General features: G+C 43.5%; 1 protein-coding gene and 1 long non-coding RNA gene across 2 annotated transcripts; one reads left to right on the top strand and one right to left on the bottom strand.

The window, feature by feature from the left end:
- Positions 1-642: 642 nt before the first annotated feature.
- Positions 643-16,619, bottom strand: LOC140701357 (uncharacterized). Its single transcript, XR_012080284.2, has 2 exons — positions 3,652-16,619; positions 643-1,430 (listed from the first exon to the last, which is right to left on the bottom strand). It is a non-coding gene; the product is annotated as an uncharacterized LOC140701357 (long non-coding RNA).
- A 2,013-nt stretch (positions 16,620-18,632) lies between these two features.
- Positions 18,633-23,726, top strand: LOC110089580 (C-type lectin-like). Its single transcript, XM_020812745.3, has 5 exons — positions 18,633-18,707; positions 19,023-19,114; positions 19,771-19,911; positions 20,583-20,697; positions 21,982-23,726. Exons 1-5 carry the CDS (start codon positions 18,641-18,643, stop codon positions 22,047-22,049), a joined length of 483 nt encoding a protein of 160 aa, XP_020668404.3. The 5' UTR covers positions 18,633-18,640; the 3' UTR covers positions 22,050-23,726.
- Positions 23,727-26,127: the final 2,401 nt, after the last annotated feature.

Raw genomic sequence — 26,127 nt, 5'->3', positions numbered from 1 at the left:
CCTCCCTCTATGTTGAGAAGCAGCCATTCATAACCACTACCTGAGTATGATTCTGTAACCGACTGTGTATCCACCTGACACTTGTGCTCTATAGCCCCCCACATACTTAGCTTGCTCATCAGAATACCAAGGGGAAATTTGTCAAAAGCTTTGCAGAAGTCAAGATACATTCGTTCTAAAACATTCCCACCATCTACCGTGGATGCTATGTGTTGTGTGTCCTCAAGTCAGAATTGACTTATCCTGATTCCAAAGGGGGCTTTCAAAGAAAGTGAGATGCTTAAGGGATGGTTTTATCAGGTCCACTCCCCCAGTCAGATTGTTCATCCCTGAGCAGGAATTCAAACCCTCTTCTCCAATGTCCTGGTTTGTCACTCTATCCACTACACCACCCTGGGAATCTCATACCATGGAGGTAACCTGATTAAAATATGAGGCAGATTGACCTGGCAGTATTTGTTCCTGAACAATCTCTGTTGGCTTCTAGTTATTACTGCCTTGTTTCCAGGTGCTTGCAGAGGGATCGCTTTATAATTTGCTCTAGAGCTTTCCCTGCAATTTGGAAGCTCAGGATGATGTAACCCCTCTTCCATTCATTTGGCAGTTCACCCAGAGAAGATAAAGGCAAAGAGGCAAAAAAGGGCATGCTCAACATTTTTATTATGACATAAGAAAGGGGAAGCAAACTGGAACTGAGAAGTCCCAAAGATTCTTAAAAAATCAACAGAATTTAGAAGCCTCCATAGAAGCCCAAATCTATAATCTCAAAAGCATAATCTCACCATTCACCCACTCTGAAGCTTTGCCCAGAAATCTTCATGACTTTTCAACTCAGGAGAAACCAGGAATACAGAAGGCATTCCTTTGCAGAAACACAAGTAAGAGGAAGGGGGAAGAAATAGGGAAACAGAGAAGGGTCTCTGACGTCTCACTAGATGAAACAGAAAGGCGGTTGCGTCTCCCTAGGGTAAGAGAGTTTCAAAGTGGATTGGGTCCCCTCTAGAGAACAAGTTGCTACAAGCCACACGAAATCTTTTCTGCATTGTTGTACCCTTGTACACACATGCATATGGTGTTTTGACACGTATGAGCTGGCAGTCGATCACAGGGAATTTATTGGTGCTGTCGAAAAGGTTTAAGTTAAAATAGGTTGAACTCGTAGGGCACACTTGCTGGACATTCGCTGTCTGAGCAATGATGAAGGTATTCCGGGGCTTACATCTGGGTTGAGTCATGCCTCTTGCGATCATCATCCGGTCACAGTAGGCGTTGGGGTTTTCGTTTGGTCTCGGTGGAGGAGCAATATGCCGATTTTGAAAATCTTGCCAAGTTGCCGCTTCTGCATAAAACTGTAGCAGAAGAACTGTGAGAAGGATGGCCAGATGGAGGCGTAGGTTGCAGGAGTTCTTGGAGCTCTGCATGATGGACTCCTGGAATCAACAAAAAACAGGGAGGAGAAAGAGAGAGGGAAAAATAAACAGAAATGTAAAATGCCTGCTGCTAATGGATGAGGTTTTTTGGAATTGTATTCATGGACCCTTTTAGTATTGCATACACATTGTTACTAACTTCAGTGCCATCTTTTAATTGTTGTAAACCACCTTCAGTCCTTTTAAAAAGAGAACAGGAGGTCCTTCAGTCCTTTTTTAAAGAGAACGGGAGGTTCAAACGAGCCTTGAAGACTTGGCTCTTCCACCAGGCTTTTCTTGAGCATTAGGTTTTTGAGAATTTGGCCCCCCTTTGACAACCCTTTTGCCATCCTTTCCATCATCCTTTTTATCACCTTCATTGTCATCTGTCTCAATTTATCCTACTGGTTATTATATTTGTTCAATGTATGTATTATTTTATTTTTTATCCTGTTTGATGGTGTGCTGTTTATCTTGGTGTTAGCCACCCAGACTGGCCTGGTTGCCAGATGATGCGGGGTATAAACCAACCAACCAACCAACCAACCAACCAACCAACCAACCAACCAACCAACCAACCAACCAACCAACCAACCAACCAACCAACCAACCAACCAACCAACCAACCAACCAACCAACCAACCAACCAACCAACCAACCAACCAACCAACCAACCAACCAACCAACCAACCATTTTTAGCCCCTCCGGTATGCATTTCTCTTTTGCCATGGGCACCAGTGTTTTCCACCTTTTAGAAGAGAGTGAGGAAGTGTGTGGAACAGTGGCTGGCAATCCAACCCGTTCTGTGGCGTGCAGCAAAAATGACCCCCCACCTGATATTTGCTGGAACATGGAAGCTTCTAATACAGCCATTCTGAATGGTAACCATGGCACATTTGAAGGGGCCACCGACTGGAAACAATTATTCACACTCGACCACACAAGGTTCACTATGCGATTTACACAATCCTAATCTGGCATATTATTCTTTCATACAGTTTTTTTTTTGCCGTGGAGATTTAACCCTCCATTCATTGTGAACGACAACTCTGATCCATACTGCACCTTTGCAAACTTTCATGAAGGCCAAGAAAAGAAAATCAGGATTCATTCATGGCACTTATTGGACTCCATGTCTGACTGAACCCCAAGGCAGCAGATTTCTTGGGAATATGTCCTCTGCGAAGCAAGCCATCTGCTACTGATCTATTTACAATGGATCTATCAGTTAAATAATTGAAGCCACCATGGCATAATATAATTAGAGAGCTGGATCTGGAGTTGGGTGGCTAGGCTCACAGAGCTATAAAACTCGAATTCTCACTCAGTTCTAAAACTCACTAGACAACTTCTCAGTCACTCTGGATCTCTTGGCTTGAGATCCAGAGATTGGCTTGAGATCCAGAGATCCAGATCCTGGAAGAGCCTATCTCAGGCTCTTCCAGGCACAAGGTTTTTTCTACCTTAAGCACTGGGTTGTACACTGATTTTAGTCATTCTTTCCTTGACATGCAGATGGCATTCCAGACTCTTGCCTTAGTTTTGTTCCTTCCCCATGTTCGGTTGATTTCCCCTCTCCCCAAAGCCTTCATTTGTTTTGTTTTAATTCTAGTTCGTATTAGAGGTGAAGTTGAGTGCAATGGCACTTCCCATTTTTTTTAGTAATAATCCTGAGGACCAGAAAGCGACAGACAAGAAAGCACACAGCAGGAGCACCTGCCAACCCAAGCTTTCCAGATTCCAAGGTTAAATCTGATTCCCCCCCCCCCGTTCCCTCCCCCACTTCTCTTGCAAATCCATGTTGCTGGTTTTCCTGGATAGCTCTGTGGCTTAGTTATTTAATCTGTGGAGCCAGAGGTTGAGAGTTCGATTCCTCACTGTGCCCCTTGGATAGGGTCTGGACCTGACAATCTATAGGGTTCCTTCTAGATGGGCTGCTCTAAAATGAGGATGATAGTTGTCTTGGTCTCTGTCTTCCTCAGACATGATGCCAACTTTAGAAATATGGCATTGGAGCATGCTATTGTCCTATTGTGCACTCTGTCGCTCCCAGTTGAAAACAACTCACACAGGGTGGCTTGTGGCTCAGAAAAAAAATTCATGCCCCACTACCAGAATGATTAGCTGTTGATCAAAACAGGCAGTCATCATCATCATCTCCTGATGAGCCTATGTGAAAGATGATAGATTGAATGTAGAGGCTTTAAAAGCGAAAGAGGTTTGGATTAATTTAATGCTTACCCACTCGACCACAGAATACGAAGAGGTTTTCTTGCAAAGGAATGACAGCAGTAGTCGTTGTAATTCGACCTTTTTCTGTTTTCTCCTGGTTTCCTTTGGTAATGGTAATGTTGGCTTGGAGAGCTGCCATTTATACTCTACACTCAGATATGCTCCGCCCTTTGTTACACTGAATAGGGAGGTGCAACTATCTCGAAGAGGTGTGGATTTTCTGTTCAAACACTTTCTCCAGAGGAGCCCCAAACCCGTTTCTGGGTCAGTGATCTCCCCTATGTTCAACAGGATAATGGGGGTGTAAGGAACCCCCCCCTCAAAAATAAGGGCAGTTTTCACAGACTTCATTAATGACTGAACAAGTCTAATTTATAATCCAAATGTGACCCAGCAGAGCATTTTGTTGAGAGTATGTTCTGCACAATTACTCCTTTTTAGTTCCCACAAAAGTAAATTCTCACCCCCACAATCTACTTTTAGTGTTTATGTAGCATCCACAATAATCCTAAGAAAAACAATACTTATAGTTATAAAAATGGCCCGTATAATTTTGGCAACTTTCCCCAAGATTTTCTAGGTATACAACACTCAGAGAGGGTTCCCCATTTCTTTCCGCCTCGGGGTGCCATGTAACTCTGCAGCTGGCCCAAGGCACAGAAGCTGGCTGACCTCCCAGGAAGAATGCTGGGGATTTGAATTCCTCCTGACCTCTGGTGACCCAACTTGTCAAGCTGCACAGTCAACTTCTATAATACGGACCAGTATGGGGGGAAAGGAAGAATGTTCGAGCACTTGCCACACAGAATATGAGGGCTGAAGAAGAGGAACTGATATGTTTTCAGTGGAACTGATTATCAGCGGTTTTTGTAAGAGAAAATGACACACTCAGCTGTGTAGATCGCCTGCCTTCTAAGTGAACCTGACCTTGACAAGGACAGTGATAACAGTCTTGGGTGACTTATCCTGATTCTAATGGGACTTTCAAAGAAAGTGAGATGTTTAAGGGATGGTTTTAATCAGGTCCACTCCCCCTGTCAGTTTTTCATCACTGAGCAGGAATTCAAATCCTCTTTTCCAATGTACTGGTTTGTCACTCTATCCACTACACCACCCTGGGAATCTCATACCATGGAGGTAACCTGATTTTTTAAAAAAGAATGCAATGGGGTAATTCTGCATAGCTGCTGCATTTGGACTGCATCTCCCAGATGTGTGGCTAATACACTTGGGCAGTAATAATCTGGTCAGCTATGGCGGAAAGGCCTTGACCTTGGACGTAATCTGTGACCTCTAATGGCTGAGGGCGACGTATCCTGCTTTGAGCATTTTGTGGTCTACAATCATCGGTTTGTGTGGAGGGCGGCAAGAGATGTTCGGCGAGTTAACATTGCACAGAGGAGTGTTAACAGGGAAGTATGCAGAGCTGTTTGGAATGGCCTTGGATCGGTGATTGGACACCTGGAGATCCATGTGGATAGGCCTGAGATCTTTCAGCGTGATGGCGTGCACCTCTCAGATAGACGCTTGGATGTCTTTCTTAAAGACATCAAGGGGGGGCTGCTATTGGAGCTTGAGAAGCTGGGTGCCGGGCATGGGACTTAGGGTCGTTAGTTCCTATGCTGTGGCGGGTAGTGCAGATAAAACAGGTTTCGGTGAGTCCCCTCGCAATCACTGGTAATGTATAGCTCATCTGATCTTCCAGCGCTCCAGATCGTGTGATTACAGTGCTTGGGGGGAGGAAAGATGTGCGGGGGCTACATCCGGACCAACAGTCAACAAGGAGAATGTGGCTTGAGGTCTGGGGATGGTCAAATTTGGGCCGGCTGGGTTCTCGCTGGGTTCTCTTCACGACCGTGAGAACTTGGGGCTAGGGACCCACCCATTCGTTTGGTAAGGGGTCCATTAAGACCCCTATGCAAAACCTGATTCTGCACTATGGCAGGACCTCCCCCCCCCTTTTATGGTGGGCAAGAATGATTATTTAATAAAGTGTGGCCCATGTTTATCCCATATTGTTTCGCGTCATTATTTTGGGGTATGGGGAAAATGCACATTGACCAGTGTGTGCTTTTTTGTGTTACTACTTTAAGTGTCATATATTTTATACATGACTGAGAAGAACAGGTTGTTGTCCAAAGGGCCCTGCCATTTTAACTTCTGCTGAGGGCAAAGAACAATAACTTGGGTGTGGTCTCATTCCTTAAAGTTGGTGTGTGCAAACCATGGGCATGGTACAAATTCATCCTTCAAAGGCTGCCTTGGAGTGCCCACCCCCTGCCCAGGCCCTATTGAGTCCCCTCTGGGTTGAAACCATTTTTCCTCAATTCTCAAATTAGCCGGTTGATCATAGAATCATGGAGTCATTGAAGAGAGAACAGATCTTGCCCCTCCTCTATATGGCTGTCTTTTAAGTAGTTGAAATATATGATCATATTTCATCCCAGTTTTCTTTTTTCAAGGCTAAAGAGGCCCAGTTCTTTCCCTCTTTCCTCACTATCAGGAAGGCAGAAAGGAATGCTCCATTTGACAGAAGTCCCCAAATTCCGCTCCTTAGTGGCTTGGGGAGCTGGTGCAAATGCAGGTTCCATAGCAGAGTACCATCTGAGTAAAAAAGGTTACGGCCTTTGGAAGTGTCACACCAAGAAAATTCTTCTTGTTCAGGTTTCAGATTTGGCACACATCACATTTCGAGTGTGCCAGCTTTTCTTTCTGAAGAAAATCTCCAGCCAGATTCCAAAGAAAAGGCTTTTTTTACAAAGTTGGTCAGCCTACAAGTGAGTCAACATGAGAATAAACAAAGTGATAATGGGGAACAGTCTGAAGTCAAATTCCTCAGAAGGAAGTTATGTGTTTGAGGTTTCAGTCGTAGAACACATGTTTTCTGCAACACAGAAGTTGTGTCACGATCTCTCAAGGTTCTTCTTCCTCAGGATAGGCTGGGAATCAACCTCCTTTATTTTTCAATGGCTTCCGAAGCCTATCCGTGTATCTGCCTTTCTTTATCTAAGCCCCAGTGATATCAGAAGTTTATAAAAATTTCTTCGTTCATGCAACAAATCTAATTTCAGGTGCTTCAACGGTCTTACCAGCTATGTAAGAACTGCCCATGTAACACAACTGACAGTTATTTTCCTCACAATCTGCTTTCTGAAATGCCATCATGTTTCTGTAGACTTCCAAAAAAATCATACCAATCACAAAAGCTATACTTACATGTCTCAACTTAACTTTGGCAACCCTTTCCACGATTTTCTAGGTATACGGTATTCAGAGGTGGTTCCCCATTCTCTCCTTCTGGGGGTGCTCTGTGACTCTGCAGTTGCCTCAAGGCCAAAGAAGCTGGCTGTTCTCCCAGTAGGCCTACTGTGGATTTGGACTTCTGACCTCTTGGTACCTCACTTGCCAGTTTCGACAATACAATCTCTACAATACAGAGCAGAGTAAAAAAGGAAGACTGTCCAACCACTTGCTACAGTCGAATATAGTAGAAGAAAAGGGACAGGGGTGTTTCCAGTGCAACTGAAAATCAATGGTTTTGTAAGAGAAAAGCACACAAGGAGCTGTGTAGATTCCCTTCCCCACCAAATGAGCCTGATCCTGACAAGGAAAGTTCCACAGATGAGAAAATTCACGAGTGAAAGTGTCAACCTTCATCTCCACCTGTTCAATTTTGCTGTTTAAGAACACTCAAGCTTCTCATGAAACGGCGCCCCCAGGGTTGTGGATTACTAAGGATAAACTCAAAACAAGAGAAACTGGAATGATTTTGTGATTTGCCAAAAAAGAGAAGATTATTTTATAGCAGCAGTAACAGAAGGGCAAGAGACCCTGCTGAGTGGAAATACAGTAGCTTTCTCCTGGAATCGTTTCCAGGCATCCTCTTATTATGTTTGTAGGACTCACTCCGGGTCATGGGAGGTGGACACAGGGCGAATGAGTTGCCTGTGTGTGCGTGCACACGGACCCAGACCCAGAAATGGGAATGGCAAATGGAAGGTGCGTGCGTGGATGAACCTAACAGTGGGTGAGAACATCCAGCTGGGAGGGTGAGGGAAGGGAACGCTTGGCCCGTGTTGTGCCACACCGACAAACTGGCATGAACTTCAAACCAAGGTTTGTGCCCATGTCTAGGCATAAACGCAAACACACACTGACTGCTGTGTCCTTTCCTAGGCTGATCTTCTAATCTAAGTCCAAAGTATTCGACACCAAGCACATGTCACCGCAAAGAACCAGGTGTGTAACAGTTCCTGTCATGGAAGAGTGAAGGAATCCTCCATAAGACAGGCAGGAGACCCCATATTTCACCCCACCTTACTGTCCGACTGGGAGCAAATCGTTGGTTTTGAGTCTGGAGCTAATGGAGATGCCACAGCATAGTACTTTCTAAGCAAAGAGGTTCTGGACTTTGGAAAGCCACATTAAAAAAAAAAACTATTCTTGTTGCGGTTTCAGACTTGGCACACATCACATACCAAATGTTTCAGCTTCCCTTTCTGAAGAAGTCTCCACCCAAGTTCTAAATATAGAACTTTCTGGAAAAGAAAAGAACTGGTCAGCACACAATCGGGGGAACATTGCAGTGAAAAAAGAGAGAGAAAGGGATACATGGGTTTTGAATTAATCTGAAGAAAGTTATGCCGTGTCTGAGGTGTCAGTCATAGAACACATGTTTTCTACAACACAGAAGTTGTGTGGCCATCTATCAGGGATCTCTTAGTAGGGGATTGTCTGGGAATCAACCTCCTTTATCTTTTAACCACTTCCGAAGACTGGCCATCTATCTGTCTTTACCTAAGCCCCAGAGGCATCAGAGGTTTATAACAATTTCTTCCATGAGACAACAAATCCAATTTCAGGGCCTTCAGCAGTCTTACCAGCTATGTTAGAATCCCAAAAAAGATCAGGGATGATTTGTCTACTGGGGTGGAATTCTGGATGGAATGAAAGGGAGTCCACTGTTGGCATCTTTGATTGGAGCTGAGCTCTTCTCAACTCTGGCACATTAAGATTTAGAGCATTAGCCCTGAGGAATTCAGCTCAGCAAACAGCCCACATCCAAATGGTGTCCAGGAACAAATTCCACAAACTGGAGAATGTTCTCTAGCCTCTGTGGTGTGCATAGTTTCCACGATGATTCTAAGTCTAAATCCTAATGCCTTAGGGTGATGTTTTCAGCAATGATCATAATCCGTATACTATCTGAGCCTTTGTTTTCTTATGCAACCTGTGCCAAATATGGCCAATGGTAAGAGTGGTAGGTTTGAGAGTGGAGATGTAAATAGCTGTGTTGTGGGGACTTTGGAGAACGGAGTGGAAAAAAGCATTTACACCTTCTATTGCTCATAGAATCCAAACTATCCATTCCCAGTTAGTAACATTTAGGACTGGCCATCCAGAACGACATTCATTTGTGACTAGGGCTCCTTTCACAATCTGGCTGACTTGAAGATCTATGGCTTCAAAAGATTGGCCCCTTGTTTTCTGAGGTCTTTCATTCTGACATTAGATCCCTTCCTGACCCCTTTTACCCGTAGTAGGAAAATCAGTGGATTTGGAAGAGGTCATTGCAGAAGAAGCTCTGTGATCCCTTCCCCATGAACTTGAATGTGACAAGGAACGTTATACCACTGAGTTGTGAGAAAACCAACCTTTATCAATCTCCTGAGTCTCAAGCAGCTAATGACATACAATGGACTACAGAAGACTGACACAGAGATGGGGACAAAGCCCTTCTACAAATCCAGATACCAACTCTGCCCCACATTTATTCTGGGAACACGATTACAGGAACTAACATTGTCACACACAGGATTAAGGGCACTTTTAATTGTTCCTCTGCCAATGCGATCTATGCCACCTTTTGCCAACAGTGCCCTTCTGGACTCTACATAGGACAAACTGGGCAATCTCTGAGTGAAAGAATTAATGGAGGCAAATTGGACATCAGGGATGCCAATACACAGGAACCTGTTTCAGATAATTTGAATTTACCTGGACACTCTGCAAAAGAGCAGAAAGTTGTCATTCTGAAGTAGGAAAATTACAGGACAAGAATCCATGGAGAGACAGCTGAGATAAAAAAATATGTACATAAGTTGAAAACCCATCTTGATGGATTCAATAGAAGCCAAGTTTTCTTACACCATTATCAACGATAAAATATTGTGTTGTTTCTCCTGTAATTCCTAGCTATTGTTCTTTTTCTAACTAACCATTGCCACCTCACAAGTCCCATGGGAGATGGTGATTAGAGATACTCATTACCATGTTGTTCCTGCTTGTTATCTATAGAATAAAATATAATTAATTATTGGTATTCATTGGTGGCTGGGATTAATTCAGCCACCAATCATTGTTGTTGGTTACACAATACAGTGGACCCTCTACTTACGGAATTAATCCGTATTGGAACGGTGGCTGCAGGTCGAAAAGTCTGTAGGTCGAGTCTCCATTGACCTACAATGCATTGAAAACCGATCAATTCATAACCAGCCATTTTTGTTCGTTTTTGTTCCATTTTGGGTTTTTTTCTGGTCTGTAGGTCGCTTCTCTGGCTGCAAGTCAAATCTAAATTTTGTGGCCAGAGAAGTCTGTAACTCGAAAAGTCTGTAAGTCAAGCTGTCTCTAAGTCGAGGGTCCACTGTAAAGCTGTCTGGGAGGGAGCCTGAATATCAATTGACATCTTAAAGGTCATTGCCAGGGTGTTTTGGAGTCATGTATAAATGTATAAATATTTTCCATGTAGTCCCATGGTAGTCCTATGTCTGCAGAAGTAGACTTGTCCATGAAAGCTCACATGAAAATACAGCAGTTAGTCTTTAAAGTGTCACAATGTTTTTGTAACCTTTATTATTGGTGCACAGGCATTCAGCAGTGGGTATAATGTGACAGCCCAATTCAGCACTCCATAAGGCAACTCAAAAAATGTGGGCATTTCTCTCCCTCTGATATTGTCAAGATTATGTTCTCTCTCTCTCTCTCTCTTTGCAGGGAAGAAAATCCGTCTAATGCCCTATTTTGTAAAGTCTCTCGTGATGATGGAGAACTTTTCCAAGAGGAAAAAGACTCATGAGTACAAGGTAGGGGACAGATGGAAAGCTGTGGGGGAGGGGGGAGATTTAACCCTCCATTCCTTATGCACTCCAGCTCTGATCCAGACGGTGCTTCTGCACACATCCATGAAGCAAAAGAAAAGAAAACAAGCACCCATCCGTTCATGGCTCCAGTTAGTGTCTGATTTAACCCCAAGGCAGCCTCTTTCTTTGCAGTCTGTCATCTGCTAAGTAACCTGTCTTGTTGCTGTTCTGCTTACAATTTATCTATCAGATAAAGATAACGAAAGCCAGCACAATGTAGTGAGCTTAGAGAACTGGACTTGGACTTGGGTGACCAGGTTCTAGCTCTCACTGGGCTCTAAAACTCACTGGACAACTTTGGATCCAATCCTTGACACATAAGAAGCTGTTGTATTGAGGCAGTCTCAACATGTGAAGTGGAACTCCAGTTCCCTCTGTGTGGGTTTGTCTCAAATGGAGAAACTACATAGATACAACAGGTTGTTTCTGTTCAGAAAATTGTGGTTTCTTGTTCAAAGCAATGAGGAAAGGATTGGGCGAGAATGCTCCCCTCAATGTCGTTGGGTTCCACATACTTTCTTAATGACCGAATAGTGCTAGAGTAACTGTGAAGTGAGTCAGCCTGAAAGGTTTGTGGCTTGCTGTCCAATGCATTAGTTGTGATATCAACACCAGATACTCAAAAGGTAGAGTCAGACGTTGCTAGGAGTAGATGTTCCTAGAAACGGTGGGGGCTCAATCAAATGTAGGTGTGGTTGTTATGGGTTTTTCAGGCTCTTTGGTCATGTTCTGAAGGTTAGTCTTCCTAACGTTTTGCCAGTCTCTGTGGCCAGCATCTTCAGAGGACAGCACTCTGTGCTCTGGTGTAGTTGGCTTGGGAGTGCAGTATTTATGGCTGTGAGATAGGCTTTTGTCTCCCCCCCCCCGTAGATGGGTGATTAGTATGTCTTGTTGTGGGTGTATTGTTGTGATAAGTAGAGGAGATTATCTGTCACTGTGGTTGATGGGTGTCATTAGCTGGTCTTTTGTGTGTAGTGATCCCCTGTCCTTGTGGCTGGGTAGAGTTCGTTGACCTTCTGCACACTGTATTTTTGAGAGCTGGGAGCCAAGTTTTGTTGAGTTGCAAACTTTCCCTTTTTTTGTTGATGTTCTGCTGGTGCTTGTGGATTTCAATGGCTTCCCTGTGCAGTTTGACGTAATGATTGCTGGTGTCACAGCATGTCTGAGCAAAGGACTCTGGCCATTGTAAGAAACACACACACACACACACACACAGACAAAAAAAAACACCCTCTTGTTCAAATTTCAGACTTGGCACATATCACTTATCAAGTGTGCCAATTTTCCTTCCTGAGTAAATCTCCACCCATGTTACAAAGAAATTAGTTTATTGAAAAGCAAGGAAAAGACAGATCAACAACTGAAAAGAAGCCATATACTTGAGTTAACAAGAGATGAGCGGAGATTTCTTCATCCAGTGATGAAGTGACTTGATGGCATGTAACCACAGCAGTGGGAGGAATTGTTAGTGGCATTAAACAGTCCACAGTTGAGACCAAGTTCTCTTGATTGAAGCTGAGTTCCATCGCTTCCTGTTAAGGAAGTGTGTGGGATCTACATGTAATGAGCTAGCTCTCTCCCCTTTGTCACACTGAACACGGAAATGTAATTGCCTTGAAGAGGTGTGGCTTTCCAGTAAGCATTTCATCAAATCTTATTCCCCTAAGTATCGTAAGGCACCAGAGAGTAAACATTGACACAACCAAAGTTGGGCACTTCCTTGTGAAGTGCTTCCACCAAGGCATGAGGTCAGCTGACCGGACTGCCGTCTTGCAGATGCTTGGTTCCCAAGGGAGAATCGTTGCTGGAAGGGGTGGCATTGCGGCATTGATAGCTGGAGTCCGCCTGTTCGCGCCTCTAATTTGTCATCCTCCTTAGTTTCTTGAGCTTTTGAAAACCTCTTTACTCCTTATGTTTTCAAAGTTTTGGGTTCTCCATGTTCACACCATTATCTCTAAATAAAAGATTTTTTTAAACAAAGTTGTATTGATTGATTGATTGATTGATTGATTGATTGATTGATTGATTGATTGATTGATTGATTGATTGATTTGATTTGATTTGATTTGATTTGATTTGATTTGATTTGATTTGATTTATACCCTGCCCATCTGGCCTAAAAGGCCACTCTAGGCGGCTATAACATGGAGAGCAGTTTGACTCAATTGGCGCTGTGTTCTCAGAACCAAGCAAGGAGCATGATGTTCCCAAGGACCTCTGAATTTCCCTCATCATCATCCTTGCGTCTATTGGTCCAAAAAGACCAGGAAATTATGGACCATTGTATGGGTCAGGAAAAGTCGAGGGGAAGTCGGGGAGGCTCTCCAAGATGTTTTGTTCTTTTAAAAACGTGTCAAAAAATATTTCTCTCAGTCTTGGGGATTACTAAAGTTAAATTCTAAGCAAGGACAACTAGAATAATCACCTACTTATTCTGAATTATTCTGACCTGTGAGGCCCTATGTTCTAGGACCTTTGGATAACGAACCAGTCTGGTTTATTCACCATCAGCTGAGATATGTAGCTAGATTAGGCAAAAAAAACCCCCAGTGATGATAATCTTTTTTATTAATGACATGGGAAATGGAAAGCAAACTCGAACAGAAAAGTCCCCAAAACACTTGAACTTAAAAGCAACAACAACTGCAAAAGCTAGTTGTTCTCCACATCCTCACAGACCAGAAACGCATCTCCCCCGCAAAGCAAATGTTACCATCAGACCAAGTCATTAATAAATAATTGATACCTTGCAGAGATACAGGTAAGAGAAAGGATGAAGAATCGGGGGGGGGGGGGAATACCATCATCGGCCTTCTAGAGGGAGGGAACAGACAATGAATTGCATGTTCCTGCTGACAAAGACAGATGACCCAGTGGGGTAGTAGACTATAATACTGTGCAAAGTTGAAGGCAGCAGGAAAAGGGGAAGACCAAATACAGTAAGAGATGAATGGACTCCCTAAAGCAGGCATTCTCAACCTTTTTCTTTTTGGCCATGGCCATGAACAACAAAGTGTAGAGGGATGTGATGGCGCTGCGGGTTAAACTGCAGAAGCCTGTGTGCTGCAGGGTCAGAAGACCAGCAGTCGTAAGATCAAATCCACGCAATGGAGTGAGCTTCCGCTGCTTGTCCCAGCTCCTGCCAATCTGGCACTTTGAAAGCATGTAAAAATGTGGGTAAATAAATAGGTACCACTTTGGTGGGAAGGTCACGGCGTTCTGTGTCTAGTCGCGCTGGCCATGTGAACACAGAAACTGTCTACGGACAAACGCTGGCTCTACGGCTTGGAAACGGGGATGAGCACCACGCCCTAGAGTCGGACACGACCGGACTAAACGTCAAGGGGAACCCTATAACTTTACATATAAACAACAAAATGGACGAAATATCGGCTGGATCAAGATTATATAAGTCACATAACAAACCTTAAAAGGTGGTGTGTGAAGAAATGTTTTCAGTCTGTGGCTCCCTTCAAATGTGCCAGGACACCCCAGGGGGGCTCTGTTAAGAATAGCTGCCCTAAAGGAAGCCACAGTCTTGCGTTTGTTAGACCTGACACGACTTTTTGGAGAACACTCACTCATTGGGTCATCATACATTGGAGGCAAATGTGACAGCACACAACAACAACAACAACAACAACAACAACAACAACAACAACAACAACAACAACAACAACAACAACAACAACAACAACAACAACAACAACAACATGTACCTCCTCCCGATAATATGATGTTGTTAATTACAAGTCATTTTGAAAGTCCTTGGCCTGAATCTGATTACTTGATCTAAATCTAATGGTATAAAGCACAGCAGCAGGCTGGCTGTAGAATCATAAAATAATGGAGTTGGAAGGGGTGTATAAGGCTATCAGGTCCTACCCCCCGCTCAATGCAGGAATCCAAATCAATGTATATCTAACAGATGGTTGTCTAACATTTTCTTGTCTGCCTCCAGTACTGGAGTGCTCACCACCCACAGAGGTAATTGGTTCCATTGTCATACTGCTCGAACAGGAGGTTTTTCTTAATGTTCAGTTGAAATCTGGCTTCCTGCAAGTTGAGCCCATTATTCTGTGTCCTCCTGATCTCTGGAAGAACTGGGAACAGATCCTGCCCCTCCTCTGTATGACAACTTTTCAAATATTTGAAGAGTCCTATCCTATCTCCCCTCAGTCTTCTTTCCCCAAGGCTAAAGATGGCTCTTGAGAGTCCCCTGGACTGCAAGGAGAACAAACCAATCAATTCTAAAGGAAATCAACCCTGAGTGCTCACTGGAAGGACAGATCCTGAAGCAGAGGCTCCAATACTTTGGCCATCTCATGAGAAGGGAAGACTCCTTGGAAAAGACCTTGATGTCAGGGAAGTGTGAAGGTAAGAGGAGAAGGGGACGACAGAGGATGAGATGGTTGAACAGTGTCATCGAAGTGACCAACATGAATTTGACCCAACTCTGGGAGGCAGTGGAAGATAGGAGGGCCTGGCGTGCTCTGGTCCATGGGGTCACGAAGAGTCAGACACGACTAAATGACTAAACAACGACAAAGATGGCTAGTTCTTTTAGTCTTTCTCATAGGGCTTGGTATCCAGTCCCTGATCATCCTAGGTGCCCTCCTGTGAAGTTCTTCCAGTTTCTCTGCATCCTTCTTAAAGAGTGATTGATGCCCAGAACCAGACACAGTACTCAAGATGAGGCCTAAGCAGTGCTGAATCGAGGGGAACTGGGATGTAATTTGGAGACTAATGCTGTTAATGCAACCTAAAATCACAGTTGCCTTTTTTTTTGAAGTCACATGACACTGTCAACTCATATTCAGCTTGTGATCTACAAGAATTCCAAGATTTGTCTTGCATGTAGTGTTACTGAGCTGAGTATCCTCCATTGTGTAACTGTGCGTTTGTTTCCCATCCCCTCAAGTAGAAGTTTGTACTTATTCCTGTTAAAATTCATTCTGTTGTTTTTGGTCCAATATTTGAGCCTGTCAAAATCTTTTCAAACGTTGCTTCTGTCTTCCAGGGCGTTAGCTATTCCACCCAACGTTGTGCCATCTGCAGATTGGATAAGGTAATTAATAAGCCACTGTTTATATTCCTTATCATTCAGCAATCATGGGGCAGTTTGTGTTTAGGTGAGTGGTGCACCTTTTCTGATCTTCCAGCTGTCTAATACAGTTATCCGGTACAGTGATAAACCAGCTAGCAGGATTTCTAGCAGGATTTCAATCAGTCAATCAATCAATCAAACTTATTTACTCTAACTGAGAAAATTACTCTCTCAGACATTTGTAAACACTTTAGGGCATAGAATAAAAAAAAGGTAAAGGGGATACAGAGTCCTTAGGTGACATAAGATAAGGAAAGTTGACTCTTTCTTCATGGGCTTTGTATTCCAGGGTTGGGCATATTTAGGTCTAGAATATAAATACAGCTCTCAAAACCAACGCCACCAAAGGAGACCAGGAGACAAAATCCCTGTTACAACCATTGCCGTCGTCATTCCTACAGAAGAAAATCTCATCCTATTGTGTGGTTGAGTGGGTAAGCATGAAATTATTCCAGTCCATTTCGATAACTTCTATATTCTATGAATCCTCTTAACGTAGGCTCACCAAGAATTTTTTTTTAGTAATAACTTGGTTTCATTAAACGGTTTGAGATTGGGACAGAAATACAGTGAGAGACAGGTGAGAGGAACCACTTTTGTCTCTTTAATAATGACATTTCCCCCCCAGAAATCAGCAGGTGTAATTCATTAACCTCATCTCCTCAGACTTTCCTCACAACCAGGTACCTCCATTTCTCTCAGTGAGCACCTTCTGGCTGCAAAGGTGCATTCACTGGAGGGTCTAAGGTCATGTGTGTGTGTGTGTTTAGTCGTTTAGTCGTGTCCGACTCTTCGTGACCCCATGGACCAGAGCACGCCAGGCCCTCCTGTCTTCTACTGCCTCCCGGAGTTGTGTCAGGTTCATGTTGGTTGCTTCGCAGACACTGTCCAGCCATCTCATCCTCGGTCGTCCCCTTCTCCTCTTGCCATCACACCTTCCTAACATCAAGGTTTTTTCCAAGGACTCTTTTCTTCTCATGAGATGGCCAAAGTACTGGAGCCTCAGCTTCAGGATCTGTCCTTCAAGTGAGCATTCAGGGTTGATTTCCTTTAGAACTGATAGGTTTGTTCTCCTTGCAGTCCAGGGGATTCTCAAGAGCCTCCTCCAGCACCACAATTCAAAGGCATCAATTCTTCGGCGGTCAGCTTTCTTTATGGTCCAGCTCTCACTTCCATACATCACGACAGGAAAAACCATAGCTCTGACTATTCGGACTTTTGTTGGCAAGGTGATGTCTCTGCTTTTCAAGATGCTGTCAAGATTTGTCATCGCTTTCCTCCCAAGAAGAAGGCGCCTTTTAATTTCAGGGCTGCTGTCTCCATCTGCAGTGATCATGGAGCCCAAGAAAGTAAAATCTGTCACTGCCTCCATATCTTCCCCTTCTATTTCCCAGGAGGTGATGGGACCAGTGGCCATGATCTTAGTTTTTTTGATGTTGAGTTTCAGACCGTTTTTTGCACTCTCCTCTTTCACTCTCATTACAAGGTTCTTTAATTCCTCCTCACTTTCTGCCATCAGAGTGGTATCATCTGCATATCGGAGGTTGTTGATATTTCTTCCGGCAATCTTAATTCCAGCTTGGGATTCCTCCAGTCCAGCCTTCCGCATGATGTATTCTGCATACAAGTTAAATAAGCTGGGGGACAATATACAGCCTTGCCGTACTCCTTTCCCAATTTTGAACCACTCAGTTGTTCCATGACCAGTTCTAACGGTTGCTTCCTGTCCCACATATAGGTTTCTCAGGAGACAGCTAAAGTGGTCAGGCACTCCCATTTCTTTAAGAACTTGCCATAGTTTGCTGTGGTCCACACAGTCAAAGGCTTTCGCATAGTCAATGAAGCAGAAGTAGATATTTTTCTGGAAAGGTCATGTAGTCTAAGGTCATGTAGTCAGTTGTATTTCACAATCAGTTGTCAGGTTAAACACCCCTGCTTACTTTCCCCAACCATTTGTATTCCATAGATGGCAGGAGGTAGAGTGCTCTTTATATTCTGCTCTGGTCTTGATATTACTGACTAGAACCAACGTTGCCCACCCCTGGTCTAGAAGAAGGTCCCAATGTCATTGTATGTGTCCTCGCCCTCAACTTGAGGGATCTTTGACCTGCTCATTTGGGTGGTGGATGTGATAGTTCCTCCCCCCCCCTTGCGATTGTTGCATGCCGTCATGTTGCTCCCGATGCATGGCAACCCTGTGTATAACCATAAAGATGCCGGCCACAGAGACTGGCGAAACGTCATAAAGAACAACCTTCAGAACACGGCCAAAGAGCCTGAAAAACCCACAACAACAATCTCCAAATGTCTTGTTCTCAGCAGCCCTGCTTAGCTCCAGTTAACTAAAGCCTGTGGTTCCTCTCACCTGTCTCTCTCTGTATTTCTGTCCTATAATTTTTCCTCTCCAGAATGGCAACTTGCAGATCTTGAGGAGGGAGACTTTAAAGAAGCCCTGGGACCCTAACCCGACATTTAAACCATTCTTCTCCAACCTGGTATTTTTCATATTTTCCTTTTTTTAAAAAATAGCCAGCACAAAAGCTTTAAACCTGCATGATTTTCTTTCTTTCTTTATATCTTCCCAGTTTTTTAAAATTCAAATAAGGAAACAAAATTGTAGAAGTATGATAGTAAAGGCCATTAAAAACATCACCTTTTCTTCCATTCTTGGCCAGATCCCATTCATGGCGATCAATGAATGTACCTCTTGAATTAACCATCCATTTTCCCTAAAAGGGTCAAGCGGAAGATGGGATTCTTCACCAGTTCTGCTCTTTGCCTTCTCGGAATCATCTTCTCTAACCCTTTCCTGGGAGGTGAGTTTCTTAAAGAAAGATTGCTCTCACATTCAGAATGATTCTGGGATGGCTGAAGGGCTCTGTGAGTTGGAGCACTGAGGATTGGAAGTTTGATTCCCAGAGCGCCCCCTAAAACAGGCCCTTGTAAACTTCTTCTCAGTAATGGTTGTTGTGGGTTTTTCGGGCTCTTCTCAGTACTTCATACCTGGAAAAACCTGGGAACAGTCACCAAAAGTCATCAAAGTCACAATTAACTTGATGACCCATTATTATATTTATTTCCTTCTACTTTGCATTCATTCTTTTTCCCCACATCCTCTCTCCGCTCCACAGCTGAGGCCGCGTCCTGCGCCAGGGACTGGATGCAAAACCAGGGCAACTGCTATGCCTATTTCGATGATCCAATGACATGGCAAGAGGCTGAGGTAAGAAGCCTTTCTCAGCATCCCAGCCTTGATGTTAATGCATGATGGGCAGATGAGGTTCAAGGCTCCAGGAGCAGAGAAGTCGTGTTTTGTGGTGTGGGTGGAACAAAGGTGACCTGGTTTACAGAACTCAAGCTGAAATGAACACGAAATTCTCAAGGAAATCCCTCAGAACAAAATTTCCTTGCCGATGTTCAGCTTCCCAATGCCTTCCTGTATTTTTTTTCTCAGCCTTTCTAATGAAAATATTCTACTCTTGCAATTAGCGTTACTATTTTATTTAATCTATTTGAAAGGGTTTTAACTTTGTATGTGTTCTAAGACAATAATTCAGTGTAATTCTGTTTTAATATTTGTACCTTAAGTGTATATTACCTCAATTGTTTCTTGTGTATTTGTGTTGTGAGCTGCTTTGGGTCCCAGTTCTGAGGGAGAGGCAGCATGCCAGTAAATAAAAATAAATGAATATGCAGAAATAACTGCTCTTGGATCGAGGATTGTAAGAAAATACTTTAAAAAAACACGAGGAAGGTCCGGATGTAACATTATCTTATAATCCATCAACAAGACCCAAATTTAGGAAAATTCTTTCTGCATCAACTCTGTTCACTCTATAACAACATTCCAATATTCCTTCCTCCCCTTTCTTCATTCAGATTGAGTGTCAGAGCTACGGGCGAGGAGCCCACCTTGCCTCTGTCCTTACAGAGGCAGAGACCGTCCTGGTGGCTGAACACATCTCCACTTACCAGAAACAACCATTAAATGTCTGGATTGGGCTCCGTGATGTCCGTCAGGTGAGCCTCTTTCCCTTCCTCCACTCCAGCTAATCATCTGGAGATCTGGCCTTCATTCAATCATCTTTCTGGCTCTCCTCAGATGTTATAAATCCATGAATGACTTCCTCCACTCCACAGAATCATCTCTGAATGGATCTTAGTAAAGTTTCGATCTGGCCTTAACTCAATACAGTAATCTATCAGGTTCTACTCAGGTGTTATGAATCTATGCAGGGAAAGGGGAGAGCCCTAGCCCCATTTACCTCTGTCCCCAGTTCTATCATCTTTCAAGGACATGGAGGATGGCAAGTATATATATAGAGAGAGACCCAATATTTTTTGAGTGGGAGGCACCCATGTGAGCCAGGAGCCTTGAGAACCAAGGTCTGATCTGATGGGCGGAGTGACCACAGATGATGAAGGATGATTAGAAGGAGAATGAACCCAGAAATGTTAGGAAGAGCAAAGCTAGATTTCTCCATCCTGTCTATGAGTGAGGGTATACAAATTCCTCACACTCAAAAAACCAAAAACAACGAAAAACCCCTTGAAATCCCACCTGCTTCACCCTTGCTTTCCACAAGAGTAAACCAACCCATCTCTACCACAATTGGTCACAACTCCCCACTCAACAACCTCTCCAGCCAATCTTTCCCTTAACACAATTATTGATCGTTTCACTTCCACAGAACAGGAGATGGAGATGGGCTGATGAGTCGGTCTACAACTACAAGGCCTGGATGAAGGGTGAGCCAAACAACGACGATAACAATGAGTTCTGCGTGGAGCTGACAGGTTCCACACGTAAGTAATCTGAGTGGCCAAGAAAAGGCAACATCTCAGGAGCAAGTGGTCCTCCGCGACCTCCTATCTTTCCTCAGCTAGTTTCAGCTCCCTCTGACATAGACCAGGACTTCTGACACCCAATGGGATATCAGAGGTGGCCACCTTAGACTGGAATCTGGGAAAACCCAGGTGGTACTTCCCACATTGAACTGAGAAACTCCACTAGGTGATTTCAAGACATTCACTTTCTCTCAGCTGGACTGCCATCCCACAACTGTTGGAAGGATAATACGGGAGAAGAAGAGACAGGAAGGTTAACTTGTGCTCATATGAACAAAGGTGGCAAATAAAGGGAAAGAATAAGACGATGAGGTGGGATGATCATGCTCTAGGAAAGCTGTGTGGTATAATTACCTGTGAGCTGCCTAATGCGTACATCACTTGTTTTGAAAAGCGTTAGTTTTCAAAGTACTTGGGGCATTTCTGTTCTAAGAGAATGCTGTGGATTCTCTTTCTTTAGAAGGCTTTTAGCAGTGGTTGGAGGGCCACCTATCAGGGTTGCTTTAGCAGTGGATATCCTGTTCCTGCAGGGATATGATGATCCTTGGAGTCCCTTCTGATCCTAATGATAAATATTAATCATGTGGCATCAAGTCAGTTCTGACTGATCTCAACCCTCTTCAAGGTTTTCTACATAGAGAGCATTCAAAAATGGTTTCCAGTTCCCTCCTTCTGAGGGCATCCTCAAACTGTGCAGCTGGTCGATGGCCACCACAGGCTGGATGTTCTGGGATGTCCAATGAAGAATTCCCAACCTCTGGCTCCACAGCCAGATACCTAACTCACTGAGCTTTCCTGTTGGCACCTTCAAACGATGGGTTCCTCATCCATCCATGATTTTATTTCTTTTAGTGCAATATTCATATCAAAAATTGATATGCTAGAGCAGAGGAAAATTAAGGTAGCATTGAATATCTTTTAAAAATGAGCTCAGAAATGGCAGTAAATCTGGACTTTCAATTCCTTCCTTCCTTCCTTCCTTCCTTCCTTCCTTCCTTCCTTCCTTCCTTCCTTCCTTCCTTCCTTCCTTCCTTCCTTCCTTCCTTCCTTCCTTCCTTCCTTCCTTCCTTCCTTCCTTCCTTCCTTCCTTCCCCTTCCCTTCCCTTCCCTTCCCTTCCCTTCCCTTCCCTTCCCTTCCCTTCTGTGACTTCTTCCATTTCCTCTCCCCTCTAAACCACACACACTTGGGCAGAAAAGAGAAAGCAAGAAGCAGTAATGTTGCGCATGTCTTTCGTATTTTAGGTTTAAGACAGTGGAACGATACTAAGTGCAGTAAACGAAACGCCTACATCTGCAAGTACGAACTGTGAAGAAGCTTTTTGCACCTGGGGAGGCCTGCTGGGAGACTGGATCGGCGGACATCCCTCCTTCTAAGAAAATGATCTCCTCCTTGATCTTGAAAACTGCAAGACCCATTTTCATCCATCCTCTTCAAAATCTCATTTCTGTGGCTTTTCTGATCTGGCCTCCTCCTTTTCTTGTACTGTTTTTTTGTGGTCAAACTACAGAATAATATTAATAAACACTTTCTGATGCATACATTTCCTGGTATGTTCACCAATTCGATTTCCTGGCAATGACCAGCTGCTGAGTAGATGGCTGGAGTCTTATTTAGCTCCTTCTGCAATGGCGTACAAGAGGGTGTTTCAACTGGAGCACATTCACCCCACTCTGCATGGCAAACTCTGGCTGTCTACATTCTCTCTATTGCACAATTAACAAAGGGGTGTATGTTCCCGTTGGTATGGCTGAAATCTTGTAGCTTAGCATAAGAAAACTTATAAAACTTTCACACAGTCAGTTGGGTTTCTCAATCAGTTATTAGGTCAAGTACCACTGCTTCCTTTCCACAACCAGTTATATTCCATAGATGGCAGGAGGTAGAGTGCTCTTTCCTCTATATTCTGCTCTGGGCATGATCCCTGTATGGAATATTACTGAATAGAATCAACGTAGGCCACTCCTGGTCTAGAAGAAGACCTAGGTGTCATTAGATTTTTCTTTTCCAGAATGGCAACTTTCAGATCTTGTACAGAATGTTCAGGTAAATTACAGTGATTGGAAACAGATTTCAGTTTATTGCTATACCTAATGCCCAATCTGTGTCCATTAATTCATGGACTATTCTCAAATGTAAAAAATACGGTTGTATCTGCTGTATTCCCAGCTATGTCTCCTTTCTAACTAACCAGTGCTGCTTCACAAGTCCCATGGGTGAAGAGAGATATTCCTTACCATGTTCTTTCAGCTCATTAGGTATAGCAAGGATGAATAGAGGAGTGCTTCCTCATGAATGATATATAACTTCTTCTTCGAACCTAGGAGATGGATGAAGCACTTACACAGAGACAGACAGGTGAAGTTTGATATATTTTAGAAGTACAAAGATGGATCTGAGTTCCACCCAAACAGGACCGCTTTCCCTTGTGGAAACCTGCATGCTTCTCTTTCTTTTTTTCTTCCCAGTTTTTTTGAAATTCAAATAAGGAAACAAAATTATAGAAGTATGATAGTAAAGGCCATTTAAAAAAATCACATTTTCTTCTGTTCCTGACCAGATCCAATTAATGGCAATCAATGAATGATTGTACATCTGAGTTTTACACCTTCAAAGCAGGTCCCCCTGGGAAAGTGCCCTTTAGGAGCTGGCTTGAGGGACATTCCTGCAGTGGTTCATGCCAGGGTACCTGACACAGGGTGCTGCTTATCAGGAGGTGGACTGAGGAGGGACACTGCCCTTTCCCCAAACCCCATGAACAATGACATGCTGGATGTCTGAGCTGAGGTACACAGGTTGACTGATCAGCTGGGAAAGGGGTGGTGGTAGAAGAAGACAGGTTGTTTAAAAAGGGAAGCAACATGCTCATGGAGATCTGACTTAAAACCTGCTTCTGAGGTAGAAGGGTTCCTCTGACCAACAGAAGTGGCTCTGAGGTAAAATGGCTCCTGTGAATCGGTCTTATAAAGAAGAAAGAGCAACTGCCCTGGAGTCCTTTGAACCATGCGTTGAGATGCCGGACCTGCCAATCCAGTAGTCTCTAGGTCCCTCCCAAGGTTGCCTAGTGCTTCTGATTGACAGGAGCAGGGGGTCACGGGTGATAGGGGAGAAAATGGGCAAACAAACCAAATGAAACAAAAATGGATTTAAAAGTTTGTTGGCTTCGTTCGTTTTGTTTCGTTGCTTTTGACAACCTCGAATCAACCCAAACTAAGGAACCAGTGATTTTTTTAATGAACTTCCTGATTTGTTTTTTTGGTTCATGCCCATGTCTGATCATCATAATAAGAAAAATAATGTATTCTTGAAGGCTTTTGTGGCCAGGATCCGCTGGTGGTTGTAGATTTTTTCAGGTGGCCGAACAGCCCGAAAAAACTAGAACAAGAAAAACAACAGCTGGCTCGAGGCCACAGATGCTGGCTGTCCTTCCAGGAAGTCTACTAGGAATTTGAAGTCCAGACTTCTGGGAACCCAACTAGCCAAACTGTCTGGTCACTTTCTGTAATATGCAGCAGGGTAAAAAAAAAAGAAGAATGTTGAACTTCTTGAGACACAGAATACTAGGGTTGAAGAAAAGGGAGGGGTATGTTTTCAATGAAACTGAAAATCAGTGGTTTTTAAAGAGAAAATGACACTAAGAGCTATGTGGATCCCCTGCCCCCTAAACAGAGCTGATCCTGACAAAGGACAGTTACACCAACGAGAAGTTACACCTAGGTGAGGGAGCCAGTCTTCATCTATGGAGATTCAGTTCCACGGAGAACTAAAGTTGTATTAAAGGACTACCATTGAAATGGTCAACAGCAGGTGTTTTAAAACCTAGGTTCATTTTTAAAAACATCTCACGGAAGGCCTCCCTCAGTATTGTGGACAAGGAAGAGTAAACTCAAAAGGAGACCAACTCGAGTAATTTCTTACTGAGCCTCCAGAAGGACACAAAAATAAAAGACAGGTGATTTTAAAGCCGGAGCAGAAGAAGAAGAGTCGTGCTCAATAGACATCGCATTCTCTTCTATCCTTTCCAGGCACTCACGTCGGACGTATGATGGTCTCACCGTGAGGATGGGAGGTGGACACAAGGTGATTGGGTCACCTCAATGATGAATATTATCTCTAAGGAAGTGTCTATCCATAAACACAAATGTCCACTGACCAGCACGTGCTTTTGTGTGTGTGTGTGTGTGTGCATGCTTTAATCTAAGAGCCATAAAGGAGGTATTACTTAAAAGAGCTGGTTGTTATCTAAAGGGCCCTGTCAATGAAGGAATGGATGAATTAGATAGACTGGCCCCATATTCCCCTCCATCTTAAGTTCTGCTGAGGGCAAAGAGCAATAACTTGGGTGTGGTCCAATTCCTAATGGTGCGTGGAATTCTCTGATTCTATTTTTGACTCTAATCTGGTAAATAGGAAAGCCAAATAGCATTGCATACACCTGGGGGGCAGGAAAGTTTTCAGGGGTAGGATCAGATTCCCCCCCCTTTTAATTCACTGACTTTTTAAATGTTTTTAATGTTTTTAAGTTTTAATATTGTGGTACGCCACCCAGAAGCCACTGGTAATGGTGCGGCTAAAAATGCTGTAAATAAAATAAATAAAAAAACATATTTAAGTCATTTAAGTGGTCTAGGATTATTTATCTATTTTCCTCTCAAACACTCCCATGTACTCCAATTTACCAGAAAAATGGGCAAGTGAATCCTATATTCAAACAGCCTCCAATGATAAAATGATAAAATGATGGCAATGTTATCCTATTTAGATGACATCATGAGAAGGCAGAATTCTCTGGAAAAGGCAAACAATGTGAGGAAAGGCTGATGGGAGCAGGAAAAGAGGAAGAACAAATGAGAGACAGAACAACAACTGAAAAGAAGCCACATACTTGAGTTAACAAGAGCTGAGCAGGGCTGTTGAGGACAGGACATTCCGGAGATTTCTTCATCCAGTGATGAAGTGACTTGATGGCATGTATTGCCGCATTGATAGCTGGAGTCTGCCTGTTCACGCCTCAGATTTGTCACCCTCCTTAGTTTCTTGAGCTTTTGAAAACCTCTTTACTCCTTATGTTTTCCAAGTTTTGGGTTCTCCACGTTCACACCATGATCTCTAAATAAAATATTTTTAAAACAAAGTCGGAATATAACATGGAGAGCAGTTTGACTCAATTGGTGCTGCGTTCTTACAACCAAGCAAGAAGCACGATGTTCTCAAGGACCTCTGAAGTTCCCTCACCATCATCCTTGTGTCTATTGGTCTAAAAAGACCAGGAAATTAGTGATCATTGTACATACCAGGAAAAGTCAAGGTGCCGGAAGGTCTGGGAGGCTGTACAAGATGTTTTGTTCTTTTTAAAACTTTTCAAGAAGTATTTCTCTCAGTCTTCGGGA

This window comes from Pogona vitticeps, chromosome 6 (genome assembly GCF_051106095.1).
Source record: "Pogona vitticeps strain Pit_001003342236 chromosome 6, PviZW2.1, whole genome shotgun sequence".
Lineage (NCBI taxonomy): Eukaryota > Metazoa > Chordata > Lepidosauria > Squamata > Agamidae > Pogona > Pogona vitticeps.
The sequence above is the reverse complement of the archived record's forward strand: the minus strand, read 5'-3'. Positions and strand labels throughout refer to the sequence as shown.

What these genes read in the sequence shown, in the direction of transcription:
- LOC110089580 (XM_020812745.3), top strand. Translation starts at nt 18,641, where the DNA reads ATGGGATTCTTCACCAGTTCTGCTCTTTGCCTTCTCGGAATCATCTTC. An exon ending in TGACATGGCAAGAGGCTGAG is followed by an intron (nt 19,115 to 19,770) that starts GTAAGAAGCCTT and finishes TTCTTCATTCAG; the next exon opens with ATTGAGTGTCAGAGCTACGG. An exon ending in GGCTCCGTGATGTCCGTCAG is followed by an intron (nt 19,912 to 20,582) that starts GTGAGCCTCTTT and finishes TCACTTCCACAG; the next exon opens with AACAGGAGATGGAGATGGGC.